The sequence below is a fragment of the Lepus europaeus genome, chromosome 5 (assembly GCF_033115175.1).
Source record: "Lepus europaeus isolate LE1 chromosome 5, mLepTim1.pri, whole genome shotgun sequence".
NCBI classification, from domain to species: Eukaryota; Metazoa; Chordata; class Mammalia; order Lagomorpha; family Leporidae; genus Lepus; species Lepus europaeus.
Window position 1 is genome coordinate 131,591,049 of NC_084831.1, and position 23,533 is coordinate 131,614,581.

Consider the following 23,533-nt stretch of genomic DNA (forward strand, 5'->3'; position numbering starts at 1 on the left):
AGGCACAACTCCCACTTCAACCCAGCTCCCTAAGAGCCAACCAGTCAGCCCAGTCGGCCCATCCATGGCGAGTGCCGTGTGGCACACGGTGGGGTGAGGAGGGGTCTGCTCGTGGGAAGGGAGGGTGGTGAGGAGACAAGCAGGATGGCACTCGTTTTAAATGGAAAACCAGCTGTCCAGGCCTTCAGCTACTGCAGCCACCAGCCATTGCTCATTTCCTTCTCCTCAGTCTCTGCCGTGTGGTTCTGCTTGCTGGACTTGCCTTGTCCTACCAGGAGACCTGTATGTGGACATGGAAACATGTAAATAGAGTGGACATTGACCAAAGACATGCCATTCCTTAAGAAGCAGATGTTCAAAATAAGGGCTCCATAACTAGATGTCCAGAGGAAGATGACTCTGAAATTTTTTGAAGAATTTTGGATACTTACTTTCATATGCATTTCTCTATAGTCAGAGTCTATAACTTTCATACAGTTCCAAAAAAAGGTTAAAGAAAGTGATAGTGAGGAATTCTGAGTCAACTATATGTATAACCCAAAAGGCACAGAAAGATCTAGAGAAATGAGTAGGAATAGCAGGCTCCCATAGCATTATTCCTTAGCATCTATATGAATGTAGAAAGAGATTTTCACGAATTGCTGACTGACCAGAACTCTACAGCTAACACTCTAATTGTGTTAAAATTTATTCTTGAATATGCATCTAATAGTATTCCACTCAATGCTGACAATCAATATTTTTTAAAAATTAAAACTTGTTGGGGCCAGCACCCTGGCACAGTGGGTAAAAGCCCTGGCCAGAAGCTCTGGCATCCCATATGGGTACCGGTTCTAGTCCCCACTGCTCCTCTTCCAATCCAGCTCTCTGCTATGGCCTGGGAAGGCAGTGGGCCTTCCTGGCCCCTGCACCCATGTGGGGGACCTGGAAGAGGCTCCTGGCTCCTAGCTTCGGATTGGTGTAGTTCAGGCCATTGCGGCCATCTGGGGAGTGAACCAGTGGATGGAAGACCTCTCTGTTTCTACGTCTGTCTGTATTTCTTTCAAAGAAATAAAATAAATCTTAAAAAAAAATAAAACTTGTTGCCACTATTTTTTGTGAGTATTTGCATATATTGCTTTATGTTCTACTTTTGGTCCTAAATAAGAAGTCAGTGAACTGAATTTCAAAAGTAATTTAAAGGGATGATGCTGTGTTGGCTAAGCCTTTGCCTGCAGTGTTGGCATCCCATATAGGCACTGGTTTGTGTCCCGGCTGCTCCACTTCCAAACCACCTCTCTGCTTATGACCTGTGAAAGCAGTGGGAGATGGCCCGAGTGCTTGGGCCCCTGCACCTGCATGGATCACCCAGAAGAAGCTCCTGGCTCCTGGCTTCGGACTGGCTCAGCTCTGGCTATTGCGGCCATCTGGGGAGTGAACCAGGGGATGGAAGACCTCTCTCTCTACCTCTCCCTCTGTCTAAGTCTAACTCTACCTTTCAAATAAATACATAAAATCTTGAAACTTAAAATGTAGTTTTGAATGCAAGAAGGGAGTTAGCATGATGTGAAGCCAAGCACTGGGCATTCTCTGCTTTCTTGTCTGATCATTTTTCTGTTTGGTATTCTTGGATTTTGATGGACTGAGTTTGCTTACAGAGATGTATTGCTATCATGACACAAGCTTTTTTATAATTACAAATTAACACTGTTGATTTTTCAGGCCTTATGCACGGTTTCAATTTTAGAAAGAAAATACATCTCAGATTTCTTATTTAGGTGGTCAAGTAACTTGCTCCAACTGTGAAGTTAGCTGACAGCATCATTCTACTAATACCTACAAACCAGAACTTAATAGTCTAGAACATTCAGGAAACTGTTCACTCTGTGCTCTTTGCCATCAATCAATGTCAGTTTCCCTTTCTGCAATGAGACTGGCTGCAACTGGTCAGAGGCACAGGATGCGCTAGGCTCTGCCAGCCCTTGATACTTTGTGTGGCATAGAAAGACAGAGATAGAGGAGCAGCGGTGGGAGTGGGGAGGTTGTGAGTGTGAGTGTGCAGAGGCCCTGAGACAACCTGAGTCTGCCTGCTGCTTAGGGTTATCCTGGAGAGGTGTCAAGGTGCTGTCAGTGCCAAACTGACCTCATCATGACAACTGCTTTATATGATGATGATATTCATGACTGTATCATTTATATTATATTAATCCTCTTATGTCTGTTATATTACACAGGTGTCTGTGTTAGCATACTCTCTGTACAGAAAGTACTTTAGTGGCATGGGCGAATTTTGTCTTTCCTCCAAGGCAAGGCACAAGGAGCTCAGAGCTCTCTGCTAATGTGTTCTCACAGGCCGAAACACTTGGAGGGGATGAACACGACCCTGGGAAGAGGCTTCCTTCAGATGTCACTGATGGAAAAGTGAAGGTCCCAAAAGTGGCTTAAGTGAAACCTTTGTAAGAAATTCAGGCCACTGTGTGCCAATGGACATGGCATCTGATACAGAGCATGGACTTTGGAAAGCCCACTTCTGTACTAAAGAGGAAAAGACAAAACCTTGTTTGGGCTGCAGACGGTTTGGAATCCAACTGAGTTTAAAGCTGTTTATTCTTCCGCAACAAATGCCCCCAAAAGGCATGTCCCTTTGATTTTGTGAGCAGTTCGTTGGAGCAGGTTGTTTTCTTGCTATTCCAAAAGATCCATGAGGCAAACGAGTCTTTAGCGTCCTGCTGTGTGTGTGTGTGTGTGAATGCAGGTGTGCACAGAGTAAGGTGGGGTGGCCTCTCCATCTCTGTCCATCTGATATGCATGTGGAGTCCTTTCTTTCTTTCCTAATTAATTAGAAGTAATGGTTTTCCATAGTCTTTGGAACATGAGGGAGTGAAGTGGGAAGTAATTTAATTGGCTGTCTTGTTTTCAGAGCCCAGTTTAATGAAATCGTTCTCAGCCTAAAGTGCATGTATTATCTTTCCTGTTATTTTTCCAATTAACATTTCATTGGATCCCGTCTGTGTGGAATATTCTAATTGGCTTGAAGCATGGGGTGAAGGGAAGAGGGCAGATGGAGAGATAGCCAGCTGTTTCTTTCATCCCCAGGGCCTGTGAGTGTACTGATGTGGCAGCAGGGTTTCCCCAGGGCCTTTCCTTGGAAGAGCTCCAAGTGCTCAATGGCAGTTCTGCCTGGTCACCTTTCCCATCCTCACAGAGCCCGGAGCCAGAATAGACCTGGGCCAGTCTCCCAATAGGCAGACTGGCTGATGCACTGGAGAGAGAGAGAGAGAGAGAGAGAGAGAGAGAGAGAGAGAGAGAGAGAGAGAGAAACACTCAGGGAGCACTGTCCAAAGTTCTGGGCTTCCCTTCCAGGTATGATCCTGGGGCAGGCTGGCAGGAGGGCAATGAGTGGCTCCCTTATGAGCATCGTCTCCCTGCGGGTTGGGACTGTGTGTAGCCAGGCATGCAGGACACACTCAGTATGAGCACTTGTTGAAAGAACCGGTGTTCAGAAGGACTCACAATACGCTCCCTGCAGAAGCTTGTCTTGTAAAGAAAGCCATGAGTCAGCAATGGGCATGAAGCAGGGACTAGGGACACAACCAGAGAGCTGGCCAACAACTGGGGAGGCGCGTTTTCACAGGAGTACGGGAGTGCATGGCCAGTGTGTGCAAACCTGAGTGTGAGTGTGAGTGTGAGTGTGAGGTCTGGCCCAGACCTGGATGAAGCAAAGCCTCCCATCTGCCTTCTTGTCTCCTCTGTGCCCTCAAGAATGCTGGCTCTCCACCAACCCAACACCAGGCCCCAACTCAACAGTCTCACAATTCAAACACTTCACAGCACTGCCCGTGCTCCTCACAATCCCCAGTGAGCTCTGTGAGGCGCTGGGTCATGCCCTGTGTCTCAGTGCTCTCCCCTCTCTGCTGTCATTCTAATGTCCATTTTCCCTCTCCTGGGCATTTCTGACCCAGCACTCAGCTTCTTTAGGGATCAACCCACTTTTTGTGGGTTAGCTAAGGAAAGAAGCCAGTGCTAGGCTAAATGGCTCCCTACTTGTGCTGGTGATTGGAATTGGTTGAGTTCTCTTAGAGCCCACACCCAGGCTCCACTGGGAGAAAGGCACAGTTTGGGGGCACAGAGCCAGGGGGGATCCTGCAAAGCATCTCGGAGGCAAATTGATTGATGGGTCCACGTAGGACCATGGAAAACAGGGCAGGTACATAAAGAGGGGCTGTAACCAAACAAGCCTCCGGAAGGTGTGACAGCCTGGGAGGTGCAGGATACCAGCACCCGCATGACCAAATCTACAATGCCACCTTCACATTGTGGGGGTCCCAGCAAGATCTGGGATGCCAGAAACTGTGAGGGGACAGATGGACCAGTAGAGGCTTACGGAGAAGTTTGAGCATGTGTCTTTTGTTTTGTTTTGATCTGTTTCTCTTGCCTGAGCCCATGAAAAGGAAAAGGTAGCTGTTCCTGGCTGGCCTGCTTAAATGAGGCAGATCATGGCTGAGATTCCCTGGGCCTGACAGTCAGCCTCCTCCCCTTTCCAGAAGGCCTCTCTGAATTGTAGCTACAAATTCTTCCCAGAGCTTCTTCTTGCAGGACTATGCAATGGTCTCCTTTCTTTGCCTGGCCGCAGGGTGCCTGGGGTGGGGGTGGGGAGGGTACTCAGAGCCCACTCCTCTCCACAGAGGCCAGGCCCCACCTGGCAGGAAGGGTGGGATTCTCTGACAGTTTTGGGCTTCCAAGAAGGTGGGACTCTGCTGAGGACAGAGTACTGTCAGGTGGCACTTTAGACATTCTCGAGCGTTGTCAGACATCATCCCCATGGGTCTTCCTGACTATCGTCATGTTGGCTGGGTTATGTTAAGGTCTCTGTGGACAGAGGAGGAAACTGATGCCCAGAAATGTTAAGCCATTTCCTCCAATCAGTGCAGCTTGCCAGCTGCACCCAGATAATCTCAAGTCGTGCTGAGGTCCCAGGCTCTGACCTCCTCTGAGCACCCAAGTGGCCTTCCTATCTAGTCTCAGGTGGAATAGGAGAGAAGCCGGCTGGAGGCACAGACTCTGAGCCCACCTGAACCAAGACTCACCAGCAGGGCTCACTCTGTCAATGTGCATTCAGGGCTAAGTCTGCAGCCTTGCACACACTCTCTTTCCTGGTCAGCCCTGCATGAGGAAGACACAGGATGGACAAGCAGAGGGGGGAGTGGATGTTGTGACAACGGGGTAAAGGCAAGCATGCTGTCAGAAGACAGAGCCTCAAGCACCACCAAATTACTGTGACCTTGGACTGGCCACTTGACCTCTGCTCTGAATTATTCATCTGTAAAGTGGGCCAATCTTCCAGGACTGTTGAAGATAAAATATTTGAGTCTGTGCTATATAAGCGGTACAATACTACCCAAATGGCAGTTGTTATCAATAATTGTAATGCAGAAAGATCAGGCCCAAGCTAATGTCTCCCATCTTGAACAGAGGTGTTTTTAATTCTACACAAAGGAAAGTAAAAGCCATTTGCCTGCCATCATGTCAGAGGAACTGTTCAGGGAGATGAGGCTGGTGACAGGGTCCACCATGGGAGTGTACAAGGCTGACCTGGGGGCAATATCACTCCATCTCCCCAAGGGCTTTCCTATAAAAGAGCCTGGAATTGACATAACCTTGACTGTCCTCTGGCCACCAAGCTGCCACATCTCTTGGAGGCCTTCTGTGGGCAGTCACCCTACCAGGGATGCAGGAACCAGATGTACTCAATATCTCAAAAGAAATTAATGGCAATAAGACTCTGGGGTAAAAATATCTGCGTGCACTGAGCTTGCTCACTCAGCTCCCTTTCAATCTGAGGTTCATTTAGGCTTAATTACAGAGTTCAGGCGTTCATTGGGTTTTTGATTAATTTTCTTTTCAGCTTGAAGACTGTGTGAATGTGGTGGGTCTGTGTATGTGTGCGTGTGTATGTGTTTACATCTTTCTTTGCAACTCAGTTGGGAGCTGGCTCTGGCAAGGTTTAATTGTGCCCTCCGTTCTAACAAGGATGTTTGCTGTGCCAGCCGGGGCTCAGCAAACCATTGTTTCTGCCACCTCCGCTCCACAGGCTCCACTCCTGCCACAGTGAGGAATGGCGGGCAGCACGGCCTTGCTCAGCTGGGTCCCCAGTTGCAGGATGCAGGCTTTCCTCCCCTTTTGTGCTCGGGGTGTTTAAGGGATCCTGAGAGCAGATTTCCTACTCCACTAATTACCAGCACTGCGCTAACAGCTGCCAAGTGACAGCCAGCTCACCCACACTGTAGGCCCTGACAGGCATTTTCTTGGGCCAGCCTCCCTGGGGATTACAAGGTTCTCTGCCTAAGAAAACAGTGTTCATTCTCTTATTTTTAATGCACCCACGGGGTAGCTGGGGGAGGGCTACCTGACTGTGTGGTGACCTGTGTTCGCCTTTCCTTCCTGATCTCTTTTGTGCTTCCAGGCATGGAAAAAGCTGGGAGGCAGCACTGTTCAGTGGGAGAGCTTTTAACAAGGAGCCACAAGGCGCAGTCTGAATCCTGGCTCCTGACGTTTTCTCTTTGTGTGCCTTGGGATGTGTCACTTCACCTCGTTGGTCTCAATTTACTATCTGTGAGATGGGGATAATTAATAATAAAAACACAACTGCACTCCTTGTAAGACTGTGTGGGGATGAGAAAATGCATGTGGGAGCCTTTTGTAAAACGCTCTATAAATCATCATCAGAACTGCTGCTTATAACATGATTTTGACCTACGCGATATCATTCCTAGCACCCTGAGAGGGAGCTATAAAAGGTCTAAGGACCAGGAGGTGGAAGTGGGACTGACCTTCAACTTTCACACATGCTCTGGGCCATGGCACTGCCTCAGAAATGCAAAATGCATATAAAAAGCCCAGATTAGGGGTTCAAACTCAGAACATCTGTCAAGTTGAAAGGGAATCAGAAACATTTGTGTTTTGGCATAATGGTAATAAGGATTTTCTCCTTTTCTTTAAAGGACAAACCACTTGTCCATAGTTTTTAGGCTAATCAGTTTTTGGGTGAATGGTTCAGGAATGATGACAATGTTTGGGCTGGACACAAGGAGAGAGGTGGGTGACAGGGAAGTGTGACTGTGCTGGGAGATGCCAGCACCCTCTCTTGACCTGTTGCTGAGCAGAGCTGTGAATCTGGACAGATTATCCAATTTAACTGGGCTTCAATTTAAGTTCATAGACTAACAGATCTCAAAGTGGACTTCATTTAACATCCTGCAACCTGACGAAATGCTCTTGTATATGCAGGAATTCAGAACTCGTGCCACCAAGAAACCGTGTGTGTGTGTGTGTTTGTGTGTACACATGTGAGTGGAATCCAAATATACTCCTGAGACCACACAACTAGAACCCAATCCAGGCAGCAGAGTCCCTTTAAGCTGATGGCATCTAACATCAGACCCAGGCTCTCTAGGAAAGTAAAGGGAAGATGGAGGTGATGCTAACAGAGATTTCAAGGTGAATTCTCTCTTGGAAGAGAGCCTTTGGTTTGGCAATATGCTGACTAAGTTGAAAAGTATGATCCACAGATCACAGGCAGAAAAGGGGTCATTTCCTTGTAAAACCATGGTAATCTTAAAATCACTGGATACAGGGCAATAGAACGTTCTGCCAGGCTGACTTCAGAATTGAAAGAGCCAACTGTGGTGTTCGCAGTGTTACTGATGACAATAATGATGACATATATTTGCATAGTGCTTTTACCTTTCAAGAGCACTTTCCCATGTATTCTCGCTTTTTCATTATATAATTTCCCAGAAAACTGTCTGGAGTAATTTCTTTTTAAACTCTAAAGAGTGTAATTATTTTTTTCAGGGGGAATAAATTTAGCGAAGTGAGCTGAATCTTGCTTTATAAAGACAGATATATCCTTGAAAAGTTATGTGTAAATACGACTGTGTATGTCATAACTTATTTTAATGGGCTGGGGAAATTTGAAAACAGGGAACTTTCGACAGGATTTTAACAAATTCTTCATTACTAATCTGCTACTTGTTATAGTTTTGGATTTTTTAAAAATCAGATTTTCTTACAGTGGGGCCACATGGATTAGCTTACAGAATCAGTACCATTCCCCAGAAACTCATGAACGTAGTATCTGATTCAACCTGAGTGAGAGCCTGGTGTTCTTGTGTTGAGAAAATGGACAGCTTTAAACCTCAGCCATGGAGCTCTTTGGGGGCTACTTCTCTCACAGAAACAAGGAAGCATGAGAAGGGACAGAGAAATCCAATGTGTGGAACAGCTAAACTATTTCTAAATGGAACGTCTCCAGGTCTTCTGAGAATCACTGGCATTTCATCAGCATACTGCTATAAATAACCTGCTGTCAATAACCAGTCTATCAGAGGGTAGCTGATGGTCAGGGTGTGAGGTGAACTCTACAAAATTTGGAGTGGATCTGTTCACACGCTCATGTAAATAAGTACCATGCCATGGGACTAGAACCCAAAGGAAAGTAAACTAAGTGGCATTTTTAACCAAAGTAATAAACAAGCCCCTGTTTTTTCATTATTCATCCCCAAACTCTGGTAGAAGATTAGTCTTTGGGGCTGACCATGAGACTGTAATCACTGCTCTAAGCTTCAATTCTCTCACCTCTGAAATTAGGCTTGTGCCATCTAATCATTGAAGCCCCAGTGACACTGTGAGAATTTATAATTAGTTTGCATGGGGTAAAGGCTGAACAAGGAAAAAAATGTATAACAGTTCACACTATTGAGAGTAAAGGGAAAATCTCTATTTTTAAGGCATATTTAAGCTAGAAGACCTGGAGAGTTGCTCATTGTAAATACTGGAAATGTTTTAGAAATTTTTATATTGGCCCAACTAAAGGAAATGTGGTCTTTCAGTTTTATTGGTTGGTTGTCAGCAGTGTAGGTCCACTTAATATGAGTAGCTCAGGTTTTCATTAGAGAGTTCTGAAGTTAAGCCTTATGAATATCTTTCTCATAAATGCTCAAGCTCTTAAAATTGAGCTTCTGTAAATCAGAGCTGTGATAAACATACATCCAATGTATGTACTGTGTATGCAAAAAGACTATAGGTACATATTAAGGCACTGCTGGCAAACCTACTAGTATCCTGGCCTGTGGGCATGTATGCATTTGTGTATTTGTGTATGTGTGTGCATACATGTGTGTATTCCATATGTTCAAATCATTCAGAAATTATTTTTTAAAATGTGAAATGAAAATGCTGCTTCAATTTTTGAAATGCTTTTGAACCTCTACATGGATTGATGGGTTATAGATTGTTTTGTAAACTTAGGGCTGGTAATGGGAACAGAATAAGCAGCTGTAAACAAAACTAAAATTTGAGATTCACTAAAAACACATGAGCAGCCCAAATATAGCCACTATGAAAACCAGAAACTACATATCCAAATACTCTGATTGAAATACTTTGAATAAACAATGTTTTGGGGAAGACGTGAGCAGATGGAACCCATGAGTGTCTCCATCCCTCAATTCACATCAGCACCTCGGACAGCTCCCAGAGGTCACCCTCTTGGAATACAGCAAACACAATTTCTTTTGTTTGCTAAGCACTCCTTTGTTGATCAACTAATAAACACACATGCATCAACCTGTAGTGACAACTTACTCTTCCCTCTTCCTGCCGCCCATTCTTTTACCACCCATTTCTGATGCCACCCATTTCCCCAGCACCCTCCAGTCGGACAGTGGGACCCTCTTACAAACACCTGGTGTGGATGTTTTCACTCCCACTTCTAATTGGTTGGGAAGCAGCATTTGCCACAGGCACGGTTTAGTTTCGTTTCCATCCCCTGCATCTCACAGGAAAGAAGTGGTCAATAGTTCAAACAAAAGAATCATCTTGGTCAGCTCCAAAATATGGCTACTTGCATGGTAATCACAGCAAGTCTGTCAAATCAGTGATTCCTTTATTCCTAAAAGGAAGGGACTTTTCCTAAGGATTATGGTTCTACCACCCAAGGAGCAGCCCTACTCTTCACAGGTGGCTGCAAAGGCTGGCAAACCGGGAGGTCGGCTTTGGCTCAGAAACTCAGTTTGGCTCCTGCCACTCCTGGCAACCTCACTGCATGTCTCAGCAGCGTGTGATCCACACACAGTCAGGCCAGTCTGCTTCTACTTAGGAGGGATCACAACCAGAGGTGGGCCTCGCTTGGGCCTCCACATGAGGACCTGGGCATCGTTGGCATTGGGCTTCACTAGTGCATTAGGGGGGATGGGTTCCATCCGGCTCAGGATCCGGGGCTGCTCCTGTTGAGTCCTGCCCACCAGCCGGGCCCGTTGCCCCAAAAGCTGAAGAGGGTCCACCTCAATGTCCACCCTCATCCTCCACTTGATGGTCTGCAGAATGATCTTCTCTTTTGTGGTGGTGTTCATGGCCACCAGCCAGGTAGTGAAACTTTGGTCCCTCTTGATTCTTGTGAGCAGTGGCACATTGCTGTCACTCACGGGCACTGCCCACGTCACACTTGGGTAGAAGTTGTCATTCATGCTGACGGAGAACCTGGAGATCTTGTTGGTGGGGCCAACCAGGGTCACAGTTTCTGTGGTGTTCCCGTACCAAGGGTAGCTCACCCCATCTGAGTCACTGATGGCTTTTACTCTCCCTTCCCTCAAGTCAGGCAGTTCCCAGCTTGACCTGGCAAAGCAGAAGAGATGCACAAGAAAAGAAGAGACTGAATGAATTTTTCAAATTCTGGAAAGGTGCCCACAACTTATGAACACACAGTCAACTTGGGCAAAGTGGGCAGTGTAGAGGGGAATTCAGGTCAAAAAGCTCTATGCTGTGCAGTTTCAGGATTAAATGGGAACATAACAAAGCAAAAATAAAAATGCAATGTCAAAACAAGTTAAATAAAACTGTAGCTGACCCATATGAAAGCAGGAAGCTCCAAGAGGCAGTTGTGAGACCACAAAGGAGCAAAATTAGTTGGAACCAGCAGTTTAGAGGAGTTCCACTGTAACAGCTACTTTCTGGGTGTGTCATTTGTTAGGGAAGAGCTGGCGGCTGAAATCTGGTGTACCAGAAAGAAGTCTCAGGTAGACAGGAATGCAAAAGAAGGTGAGTTCAAAGTTATACGAACTTCTTAGAAAATCACAGTAACAATTTCCACTGGACAAAATGAGTTGTTTAAATTCCTTTAAAACCAGTTGTTTAAAAGTAGCCAACCCAGCACTTAGAAAACACAGACATAGATGATGATAAGAACGTAACACTTGCCTTCTGGAAGCCACTTAAATGTGTGACTCTGCACTGCAGGCTGACACACATGGTCTTGAATATGCTGCTCTCCCATTGGCTTCAAGGCCAACCCAGGAGCCACACTGCATAGTTTGGTAAAAAGATGCCACTCTGGACCACAGCCTGCCCCTCCCCCTGACTGCCCCCTGACCTTGTACAGAAGGAGGGACGAGGACACATGCCCTGCTCTTAGCCCAGGTCTCTCCACCTGTCATGGACTGCTGCTCATATTAACAATTTATACCTACAGAGCACACACTCTGTTCCAGCTACTGTGTCAAGTACTTTCAGTTACCTCAGTTAATGTTCAAAGTATTCCACGAGATAACTAAGCGCTTATTTCCATTTTTCACATGAGGGGATGCAAGCCTAAAGATGTTAAGGTACATGCCAGAGGCTCTGCAGACCAAATGTAAGAGGTGGAGATGCAAGTTGTCTGGTTTCAAAGTGCATGATTTTTGAGCCTCCTAAAGTGCTCTGCCCATAGTGTTGCAGGTGGAAGCCAAAGTGCTGTGGACTCCATAGGCCAGGGAGCTGGGGGCAGAAGATTAGCCAGTATGGCTTGGCAATGCAGTTTTCGTATATCCATTGCTGGAAGCAGGAAAGATGCTTGGTAATAATGCATACTAATTTTATAATGAAAGAAAGAAATGTGACTGCTTCATTCATCAGCTCAGAGGTAGTGGCCTTCTTTGATACTCACTTCTTTCTCTGAAGTTACAAAGATCCGGCAGGGCTTTATACAATGGTCTACAAGGGAGTGGCACTGTCAACTTGGTGCTGATAACATCTCCCGCATCCTGGCTGGCCCCCTGAAGCACTCCCTATGCCATGTCACTTAGCCCCAGCCTGAAGGAGAGGGAGGGCTGGGCTGCCTGGGGAGGAACTGAGCCCACAGCTATAAGAGCCATGTCTCTTGCCTCCATGCCCCTGCTAACTGCTGGGAGTAATTGTAGTGTAGCACGGTTGACAGAAACTAAGTTAACAAGAATGGCCCTGATGCAGAAAGTTAGAGCCTATTTTGTTGCACAAGCCAGTGTATCAGCAGCTGCACCAAAAAGCCATTTCTTATAGTGCAAAAGGGAGTGTTGTTAGAGTGAGATAAAATCATACAGGAGTCTGAGCCAGCACCGTGGCTCACTAGGCTAATCCTCCGCCTCGCGGCGCTGGCACACCGGGTTCTGTTCCCGGTCGGGGCACTGATCCTGTCCCGGTTGCCCCTCTTCCAGGCCAGCTCTCTGCTGTGGCCAGGGAGTGCAGTGGAGGATGGCCCAAGTGCTTGGGCCCTGCACCCCATGGGAGACCAGGAGTAGCACCTGGCTCCTGCCATCGGAACAGCGCGGTGCACTGGCCGCAGCGTGCCTACTGCGGCGGCCATTGGAGGGTGAACCAACGGCAAAAAGGAAGACCTTTCTCTCTGTCTCCCTCTACTGTCCACTCTGCCTGTCAAAAAAAAAATCATACAGGAGTCTGAGCTTGGGTAGATGCCCAGTCTGCTTGCTGGGTTCATGAAATGGCCACACTGGGGCAGCAACAGGCCCCCATCCAGAGGACTAAGATAATTATTCAGTCACCAGATGCTCATTTTCCATGTTGCTTCAGTGCTGTTTTCCATTTTGGTCTTGGGGATTGCAGGACAGGTGTTCCCAGCAGTGCCCTGCGCCAACTGTGGCACACTGCTTGGGGGATTTGGCTTCTAGTGGGTGTGCTTTTTATTCTGCTACAATTCTGTTTTCTTCAGGACTGGCTACCTTACCAGTCAGTTCAGTGACCTTGCCCAAAGGGACCTGATGGTTCATATTTTTGTCCCCCTCTTCTCACCCAGAACCATATGAGCAGAGACTTGGGCCCAGGGTCTAGAGGTCAGCTTACAGGAAAATCACAAAACCTAGTTTGGTCCCAGGGTTTCTGAAAAACAGAGCTAACACAGTAAAGGCACACTCTTGTACCTGTCTCAGGAGCGAGGGAAGAGACTACTTTCTTGGAAGAGTCTCTGGAATGGAGAAATACAACCAGCATCTTAACCATCATAGCAGAACAAAGGCATCTGGCTGAGTGTAGTCATTGGGCACATGGCCCTGGGGGGCTTACATTACATCTACCCACACTGCTGTCACTTCAGAGAGGTTCTTTGGAAATCCCTTGGGTCCGAGGCACATTCTTGTCCATAGCCTCAGGGATCCCAGAACCACATCCCTAACACTTGGCTGGATTTTAGAAATAGCCAAAAGTAATTATGACTAGCGTCTAGTGAACAGAGAGTAGCTTGCCATGTGAAAAGTATCATTATTTTTGTTCTTTCTATAAAAAATAGAAACTAATGTGCTACCCAAGGGGGTAGCTTTTGTTTCTTTTTTTTCAAAAGAAATTATTCCTAGAAAATGCATGACTGGTTTACGGAGTTGATAAAATGGCTTTGGTAATGGGTTTCAGAAAAGTCCTTGAAAAGTACTAAGCATGAGAGCTCCATAGAGTCATCTGATGACCATGTAAGGAGCCAACTTTGAACACGGGAGGCACTTCAATTCCACACGGCCCACACCTCACTCACAGTCTCCCACCACTGTGTGGAGTGGCTGCCACTCACCCCATCTTCCAGCTGAGAGATGAGGGCCATCCCTGGCTCTTCCCACCCTCTCACCTTGATTGCATCACTGGATCATGGCATCCTATGGATTCTGCTCTAAGAATGATGCTTGAATTGATCTCCTATCCTTCATCCAACTCTGATTGCCCTCACTTAATCCCAGCCCCCTGCATCTCCCACCTGGTCTACTACAATGACTTGTTCTCTTGGACACAACCCTGATCCCTCTCAAATCCATCTTCTGGGCTACACAAGTGTCCAGACTTGCAAATCTGATCAAGCCCTCTCTGCACAGAACCCTTCCAAGGCCCTGCTCCATGGATGTCACCAGCATCACTCACACAATAACATCTCATTTGCTGAACAGGACAGGTGCAGCTCACTGTGAGCTGGCCTCCCCATCACAAGCACCACGCTGGTTCTCACCCTGGCCCTTTGCTTATGCTGTGCTCTCAGCCCACACTGTTCTTTCCTCTATCGACTACTCATCACCACCTCCTCCTCCAGGAAACCTTCTCTGCCAGTAACCATGGATATATCCAATCCACAGGTGCCAGATCATACGAGAACTGTGTGTTTATGTGTCTGCCTTTCCCACTAGATTACCATGTCCTTGCAGCTTGGGACTATGACTTCTTTTTGAATCACACTGTGTAGTGCATTGCTGGGACAGAGTAGAACTTAAAAAAATCTTTACTGAAGGAACAAATTTTTCACTTGAATCATTTTCATGCCTATAAACCTGAGCTTTGTAGAACTTGTACAAGACAAAGTGTTTTATTACACTTTATATATTTACTGTTTTTCTTTTCTTAAAAATGAACACGTATTATCCATTTAGATTCGATTATTAGCATACAGCACTGGGCCTTGCACTGAAAGTTATTTATTCTTTTTTTTTTCTTTTTTGACAGGCAGAGTGGACAGTGAGAGAGAGAGACAGAGAGTAAGGTCTTCCTTTGCCGTTGGTTCACCCTCCAATGGCCACTGTGGCCAGTGCACTGCGGCCGGCGCACCACGCTGATCTGAAGCCAGGAGCCAGGTGCTTCTCCTCGTCTCCCATGCGGGTGCAGGGCCCAAGGACCTGGGCCATCCTCCACTGCCTTCCCGGGTCACAGCAGAGAGCTGGCCTGGAAGAGGGGCAACCGGGACAGAATCCGGCACCCCGAACCGGGACTAGAACCTGGTGTGCTGGCGCCACAGGCAGAGGATTAGCCTATTGAGCCGCGGCACCGGCTGAAGGTTATTTATTCTTTTTTTTTTTTAATTTTTTTTGACAGGCAGAGTGGATAGTGAGAGAGAGACAGAGAGAAAGGTCTTCCTTTTTGCCGTTGGTTCACCCTCCAATGGCCGCTGCGGTAGCGCGCTGCGGCCGGCGCACCGCGCTGATCCGATGGCAGGAGCCAGGTGCTTCTCCTGGTCTCCCATGGGGTGCAGGGCCCAAGCACTTGGGCCATCCTCCACTGCACTCCCTGGCCACAGCAGAGAGCTGGCCTGGAAGAGGGGCAACCGGGACAGGATCGGTGCCCCGACCAGGACTAGAACCCGGTGTGCCGGCGCCGCAAGGCGGAGGATTAGCCTAGTGAGCCGCGGCGCCGGCCTGAAGGTTATTTATTCTTAAAGGAGAGGGGAGTATGCCACAGTTAAAAACATCTGAATTGGGAGGTGTAGGGCAGCACTGTGGCATGGCAGGTTAACAGAACCAGCTGCTCCAGTTTCCATCCAGCGCCCTGCTAATGCACCTGGGAAAGCAGCAGAAGATGACACAAGTGCTTGGGATCCTGCTTCCCACATGGAAGTTCTGGACTGAGTTCCTGGTTCCTGGTTTTAGCCTGGCCCAGCCCTGGTTGTTGTAGCCATTTGGGAAGTGAACCAGTGAATGGAAGCACTCTCCCCTCTTCCCAACTCTGCCTTTCAAATAAATAAACAAATATTTAAAAAAAACAACCCACTGGCATGGATTAGTGAGGATGAATGTATTTGTCAGGCCATCAAATGCCTATACACAAAAATGGGTGGATGCAGCCAGCACTGGGGCTCAGTGGGTTAAGCCACTACCTGCAGTGCTGGCATCCCATATGGGTGCTGGTTCAGTCCAGGCTGCTCCAATTCTGATCCAGCTCCCTGCTAATGACCTGGGAAAACAGTGGAATATGGCCCAGATGCTTGGGCCCCTGTACCCATGAGGGAGACCCGGCAGAAAGTCCTGGCTCCTGGAACTTGGCACTTGGGTTTCATCCTAGAAGTAGTAGAGCTTTTGCTCAGGACACTGTTGTGCCAGAAAGAACAGTGATGTGAGAAGGAGGAGTCTAGGGCAAAGGGAGGGAGCACAGGTGTTTAGGAGCTTCTGTAACCCTTAAGGCAACTTTCACTGAGACTTTCATTTGAGCTGGGGACTGAGGGAATGGACAAGAAGGGGCGCAGAGAAGAGATCCTAGATTCTGGGAGGTTTGGCAACCAATTGCTATTAGTGGCAAAAGAAGAGATACAATAGAACAGTCACTTGAAAGAGCCAGCGTGGTTGACCACTGTGTGTGTGTGTGTGTGTATGCACGTGCAAAATCATTCGCAGAAGACACAGGCTGAGTCTACCCATGACAAGGTGTGTCTCATGGTCGCTGGCATTCTGCGCCTGTCCCTGGGTGCAGAGCTGGGACTTCCTCTGTTAGAGGCAGTGAGGGTGGAGGCACGTCTGTGTTTGTTTCCTTTGCCCAGACCATGGCGTGGAGCACATGGCTCCTGCCTACGACTCCTGTTTCTCTGTGTATCTCACAGTCTCTTTCTCGGTGCTCTTTGCTGGTTCCATACTGAAGGGTCCCAGGATTCAGTCTTTTGTCTTCTTCTCTTTTCATCCTATTTATATTTCCTTGGTGGTCTCATGGATTCAAGTGCCATTTCCACCTGGACAACTTCCAAACTTCAGCCTGCCCTGCTCCATGGCTCCAGATCCAACTGCCCATTTGTCCAAAACTTCAGAGTCACTCTTGACCAATCTCTCCCATTTCACAAACTACCCACCTGCAAAGCCTGTTGAGGCCATCAAATGTACACTTCAGCTCCTTCAAACAACCTTCCTGCCACCCCCCGGGTCCAAACTACAGCCCTCTCCTGCATTACTGCAACAGTTTCCTAATAAGTCTCCTTGCTAATGCTTCTGGCTTTGCTGCCCTGGTCTATTCTTTTAAACTACATATTTTAATATTAGAGAGACAGAGATACAGATAGAGATCTCCCATTCAGTGGTTTATTCCCCAACTGCCTGTAACAGCAAGGCAGGTCCATGGCAAAGCTGGGATCTGAGAATTCACCAATCTGGACCTCCCATGTGGGCAGCAGGGACCCAAGTACTTGGTCCATCAGCTCCTACCTCCCAGGGTGTACAGTAGCAGAAAGCTGGGACCAGCAAAGGAGTTGAAATTCAAACCCAGGTACTTTGATATGGGATATGGGAATCTATTTTTTTTTTTTAAGATTTATTTAATTTATTTGAAAAGCAGAGTTAGAGAAAGACACACACACACACACACACAGATCTTTCATCCCCCGGTTCACTCCTCAGAGGGCCACAATGTCTTGAGCTGGGCCAGTATGAAGCCAGGTTTCCCACATGGGTGCAGGGGCCCACATATTTGGGTCATCTTCCGCTGCTTTCCCATGCACATTAGTAGGGAGCCAGACTGGAAACAGAGCAGCCAGGTCTCAATGTAGTGCCCATATGGGAAGCTAGCCTGCAAGCTGCAGCTTTACCTGCTACACTACAGTGCTAGCCCCTGGATGTAGGACTCTTAATCCTAGGCCCCCGTCTATTGTCAACATGTTAGCTACAGGGGTCTTGTGTAGCCTGTGTATAATCATGTCACTGCCCTGCTCAAAATGCTTCCATGCCCACTCAGGAAAGCTCCAAGTTCTTAAAACGGCCTAAGTGATCTCACTCCCAGTTTCCTCTGGGAGCTCATTTCCTTCTCTCTTCCTCTTGCCCATGCTGGTCTCTATGCTGTTCACTGGACATGACAAATAAACTCCCACCCATTCATTATACCTGGAGCAGTCTTCTCTTGGATATCTGAAAGACTTGCTTCCTTACCTCCACCATTCCTTGTGCCAGTTTCCTGCCAATCACATGTAAAGTTGCAACTCCCTATCCCAGCACTGCTACTCCCATCTCTTCTAATTTCTCCCCGTAGTATTTTCGTTTTTTTTTCTTTTTGACAGGCAGAGTGGACAGTGAGAGAGAAAGAGAGACAGAGAGAAAGGTTTTCCTTCCGTTGGTTCACTCCCCAAATGGCCGCTACGGCCGGCACGCTGTGCCGATCCGAAGCCAGGAGCCAGGTGCTTCCTCCTGGTCTCCATGCGGGTGCAGGGCCCAAGGACTTGGGCCATCCTCCACTGCCTTCCCGGGCCACAGCAGAGAGCTGGACTGGAAGAGGAGCAACTGGGACAGAATCCAGTGCCCCGACAGGGACTAGAACCCGGGGTGCTGGTGCCGCAGGCAGAGGATTAGCCAAGTGAGCCATGGCGCCGGTCCATAGTATTTTCTAATATACCACATACTTACTTTGCTAAGGATCTGTTTACTTTCATCCCACTCCCAAACCTCCAAGAAGGCATGGATTTCTAATATTTTATTCACTGCTATGTCTCCAGGACTTACAATTATAGAGGAAGCCTGAAATTATTTGAATAAATAAATATCAAAGTGATCTGAAGCAAAAAGTGAGAGGAGACCAGGAACTTCAATTTGGGCACTGCTGCTTCTGTGCAGTTGACTGGACAAGTGGACACTGTGAGTGGGCGGCTGCACACTGGGTCTGGAGCTCAGGAGGAAGCCAGGGGCCGGAGATGTACAGAAACTTTCGATTCATGTGGCTGAGCCAGGAGCAGCTTAGGATGTGGAGAGATAAAGAAGGTTCTGGAAAGCTCAGGAATAACCAGGGAAGAGGGAGAACAGTTTCCCAAGGCAAGAGAATTTCACAGAGTCAGCAGAGTCAAAAGCCACAGAAATCGAAGAGAATGGGGTTAAGGCAAAGTCAGTAGCTTTGTTAATTATGGAAGACAGAAGTGAGGATAGACTGGTGGAGGTCACTCTGTAAGGGGTTACGGAGGGAATGGGCAAGCACAAGTCCCAGTGCTTCCTCGAAGCAGCTGGGCAGTGAAGGGGAGAAGCAGTCTGGCGTGACGGCTGAAAGCAGCACTTCTGGACCCAGACTGAACCAGGGCTGCCGCCTCTGGCTGTGTGAACTTGGACAGCTTGCCTGACCTTTCTGAGCTACTTTCCCACCCATGAAACAGTACTGACTTGATGTAGTTGGCATGAGAATAAAGTGAGATAATACATGGGGAGTACTTAGCACAGTCTAAGAGCACAAAGTAAGAGACCTTTAAGTTTAGGTGTTGGCCATCTTCACTGTTACAATGATCATATTCAATGTTAAAGGCAACAGATAGATCGGTCTAAGTTTAAAAGGGATGATATAAATAACATCAAGTATCCGGTAAAAATAATAGAATTAAAAAGGAAGGAAGGATCAACCTGGGAAGCAGTCCACACAGCAGACTCCTAGAATGACATTCACAGTAAATAACACTCTGACCTCAGAATCAACCCATAAGGCTTCCTGGTCGGGCTGAAAGGCCTGCAAGAACATTTCAGGCATGGAAAGACAAGACTCTGTGACCAAAAAAAAAAAAAAAAAAAAAAAAAAAATCAATCCTACATGGAGGACCTCTGTGAGACCTCAGAGGAAATAAAGGGTCATCAAAGAAGGAGACACTCTTCTCTGAAGGGAGAAGAGATCATCCACGTAGCTTATGGCTGTGTCCAAATACCGACGAAGTCTATGGTCACAAAAGGCTTCCATAGTCTTGGCAGCCCATGAGAAAAGTCTCGGATGATCACTGACTTCATAAAAAAAAGAGTGTTAATTGTTAAAGGAACAACAGAAGTCATTGTGCACTTGCTCCCCAGGTAGGATCTCTGTCCCTATTGAACTGTAATATGAGAATTGACTGCAAATTCTCTCCCCAAACTGTATTCTATATGTTGTGTGTGGGTGTGGGGGCAAATTGTTGAAATCTAAGATTAGCATAGAGTTGGTCCTCTGTATATAAAGTCATACTAAAAATGATCATAATGAAGAAGGAGATGGGAGAGGGAATGAGAGGGGGGATGAGAGCTGGATGGGGAGTATGGGGAAAAGAACCACTATATTCCTAAAGTTATATTTATGTAAAAATGCATTCATTAAATAAAAAAAATAAGTTTAGGTCTTGGTAAGACACAAAGATGGAGCAGGGGTAGGAAAGAAATGACACCAGGGTCGGCACTGTGGTGCAGTGGGCTAAGCCTCCACCTGCAGTGCCAGTATCCCCTGTGGGTATTGGTTTGAGTCCTGGCTGCTCCACTTCTGATTCAGCTCTCTGCTATGGCCTGGGAAAGCAGTAGAAGATGGCTCAAGTCCTTGGGTCCCTGCACCCATGTGGGAGACCTGGAAGAAGCTCCTGGCTCCTGGCTTCAGATCAGCCCAGCTCCTGCCATTGTGGCCATTTGGGGAGTGAAATGGCAGATGGAAGACCTTTCTCTTTCTCTCTGTCCCTCTCTCTGTCTGTAATTCTACCCCTCAAATAAATAAAATCTTGAAAAAAAAAAAAAAGAGTGACCCCATTAGCTACTCAGCCCTTCCATGTGCAGGGCCTTGACACTTGGGGCAGGAATCGTTGTGCTCCGTCCGATACCAGGAAAAGAAGCTCCGTGTAAACTATCCCGCATCACGCAGATGGAAAGGGTCAGTGCCAGGATGTGAAGCCAGGTCTCTCCGACTTCAACCCTGCCTTGTCTCCTGCAACACACATGTGGCAAGAGCTCCTTTGAGCTCCTAATCTCAATCCTCCTTCCTTGGAGTCTCTGGGGCAATGAACAGAGGAAGCAAAACCGCCTTTAGGAGACCAGGGTGTCTGCCCTGAGTTAAGAGCTTGTTGACCGACTTCAAATTGCTTCTGTCAGCCTCAGGTTCCTCATGTGTAAAATGGGAAGAAAAATAACTCCAGGCCTCCCTGCATCTCAGAGCTGTTACAAGGATCAAAGGAGGTGCGGATATATGAGCAAATGATTTGTAAACTGTAATACACAATGTCAACATCAGTTACATCCTGGTCACTGCCTTCTTCCACAACCCTCCTTCTCACTGTGATAAACAGTGTTTTTGTTTTAGACAATCAGCCATTGACCCAAAGCTCACAGCTAATGGACTTGCCAATGGGCCTAATAATGAAAACATCGATTATTGCAACCTTCATGCTTTCTGCATCCCATTTTTAGAAGAAACAGGCAAATCTCCATCAAACAAGCTCATGTTATGCATTCCATGCAAATCAGCAGTCCCTGAGTTAAGGTCCAGGCTCCAGCCAGACCCAGCCAGTTCCTCTGGTGCCCATGAAAAGCAGACCCCTCCCTGCCTCCTGCTTCTTTCCCTGTTGCACTGCAGTCATTGAGGTCTTGGTGGTGGTGGTGGTGGGGGGGGGGGCTGGCAGCAGCAATTCTTTTTTTGTGTTTTTTTTGGCAAGATTTTTATTTATTTATTTGAGAGGCAGAGTTACAGAGAGAGAGAGGGAGAGACACAGAGAAAGGTCTTCCATCCACTGGTTCACACCCCACATGGTTGCATTGGCCAGAGCTGGAACAGTCCAAAGCCAGGAGTCAGGAGCTTTCTCTGGGTCTCTGGGGGGTAGGGGCCCACTGCTTTCCCAGGTCATTAGTAGAGAGCTGGATCAGAAGAGGAGCAGCCAGGATACGAACTGGCACTCATACGGGATGCCTGCACCACAGGCAGAGGCCTAGCCTACTACACCACAGTGCCAGCCCCAAGGGCAGCAGCATTCTTAGAAGCAGCAAGTGGGCAGGTGTGTAGGAGCTCTAGTGATACTAAATCCCCTGATGGAGTGCGGGATGGGAGTTGGGGGAACCACACATGGAGGACTGATGGTTTCAGCCCTGGAGAGCTTCCTGGGCAGCTATTGAGAGGGACCCTGGCATGGCCTCTCCTGGTAAAGGGGACTCACTCTGGTACCTTTTGGCTATGCCCTTCCATACTGGGCAAGGAGCCCGTGTGGCTGTGAGGAAGTGGCCTTCCTCCCAGACCCCCCTCTGGGTTCCTGGGATCTCAGTATTCCCAGCCTAAATGGCCCTGGACACACCTCCAGGTCCACACAGGCCCTTTCCAGGTCTTTATTCCCAGGGCAGTGCAGTGCAATGTGTGAGAATGGCTGCTGTCTGCGGCACGCATGGAGTTCGGGCCACGTGTGGGGTGTCCACACGCACATGTGCGACGGTGCCTATTTCTCAACATGGTACAGAGCAAGGGGTGCGAAGGGAGGCAAGTGGGGCCAGGACTGATGGTCACCAGTTCTGCTGCTGCTCCATTCAGGCACAGAATTTGAAGTCCAGGAGTTCTAAATCCAAACCCAGCCTCCAGGCTGCTAAGTATCTGTCTCAGCAGGAGGATAGAACACAGTTGATTCAACACTCTCTTAGTTTGACTTATAGCTTTAAAATATTTACAAATATAGCACTCGGGCTTTGCATTCTTACTCGAGAACCCACAGTTCTTAGGGACAGTTACAGGTGGGAAGATCTAGACGCAAAGCTCTAGAACTCTGGACAGTGTCAATCTGCGGTTTTTTGTTTTTTTTTTTTCCTCTTGCTAAGTGTATTTTACTCACATCCATTTAGTCTTAACATTTACAAAGCACTCTCACAAACAGAATCCCACCCACTTTGTACATCAATTGCTCAAGGCAGTGTCACTCCCCTTCCCGTCACCTAGGAAGGAACCTGCTCAAGGTTACACAGCTAGTAAGGGGCAAACCCAAGCTCTGATCCTGAATCATAGGCTTTCTCATGATGCCTCCCTCCTACTGAATTCATGGCTCTAAAGCTTTGAAAAGTAATAGTCTTGGGTAATATTAGCTGGCACACAGTGCTATGACCATAGTGGCTAAAATGCTGGAACTTTCTGGAACCACTGCTGGACAGCCTTCCCCCTCCCTACATGCCTCCTCCTCCCTAAATTAACCCATCAACTAAAGGGTTAATACAAACACACCAAGACCCTGCTCCAGAGTCTGGGTATCAGCTGGGATGATGTCACCCTGCCTGGAGGGCAGGCACTGCTCAGAGAGTCTGTGCTCTAACTTAGAGGGTAGGGACGGGCCCCTCCCTTCTCTTTTCATCCTCATGGCTTGCACCTAAGGAGCTGCCATTCAGCTAAGCAGAAATCTGGGTTAAAGGGAGCCACCCTGAGAACCTTGGCTCTTCTCCAGTCAGCACCGAGGAGGGCTATGGGGCACTGTGTGTGTGGGCTGCTGACTCAGGGGCCATTCTGACTCTGTAGCCCACTTCCGTCCGTCCTGCAACTCCACCTAGCCCCCCCACCCCCATTTCCTCCCTCACCCTCCTCCCCAGGAGAGGAACTAGAAATAGCCCATGGCAGGGAGGGAAAGAAAGCGGAGGGCATGGAGCAGGCGGGGGCCTGGGCTCAGCAGGGCTGTGGAGGGAGGTGGGGGAACAGGCGAAGAGCAAGTTCCCAGCCCTAGGTCCCTGGGGGAGTCACGAAGCCCACTGCGTCTGGGCAGCCCCTCAGACACCGGTTCCCAGCCCTGGAGCTGGTCCGCGTCCCGATTCCCAGATGGTCTGCA

At 47.8% G+C, this 23,533-nt stretch overlaps 1 protein-coding gene across 2 annotated transcripts in view; it reads right to left on the bottom strand.

Moving 5' to 3' along the window:
- Positions 1-221: 221 nt before the first annotated feature.
- The window catches only part of FAM78B (family with sequence similarity 78 member B), a 98,945-nt gene continuing 75,633 nt past the window's right edge, over positions 222-23,533 (bottom strand). Inside the window, exons 2-3 of one of the 2 annotated variants that reach the window (XR_009866029.1) lie at positions 9,725-10,653; positions 222-280 (exon numbers count right to left, since the gene is read on the bottom strand). Coding sequence is in view for 1 of the 2 variants with exons in the window: in XM_062193762.1 (XP_062049746.1) it covers positions 10,131-10,653 (523 nt within the window). In the remaining variant the exon portion in view is untranslated. Of the gene's footprint in view, positions 281-9,529; positions 10,654-23,533 lie in introns of those variants that run through there. The other variant, XM_062193762.1, reaches the window with a different exon arrangement.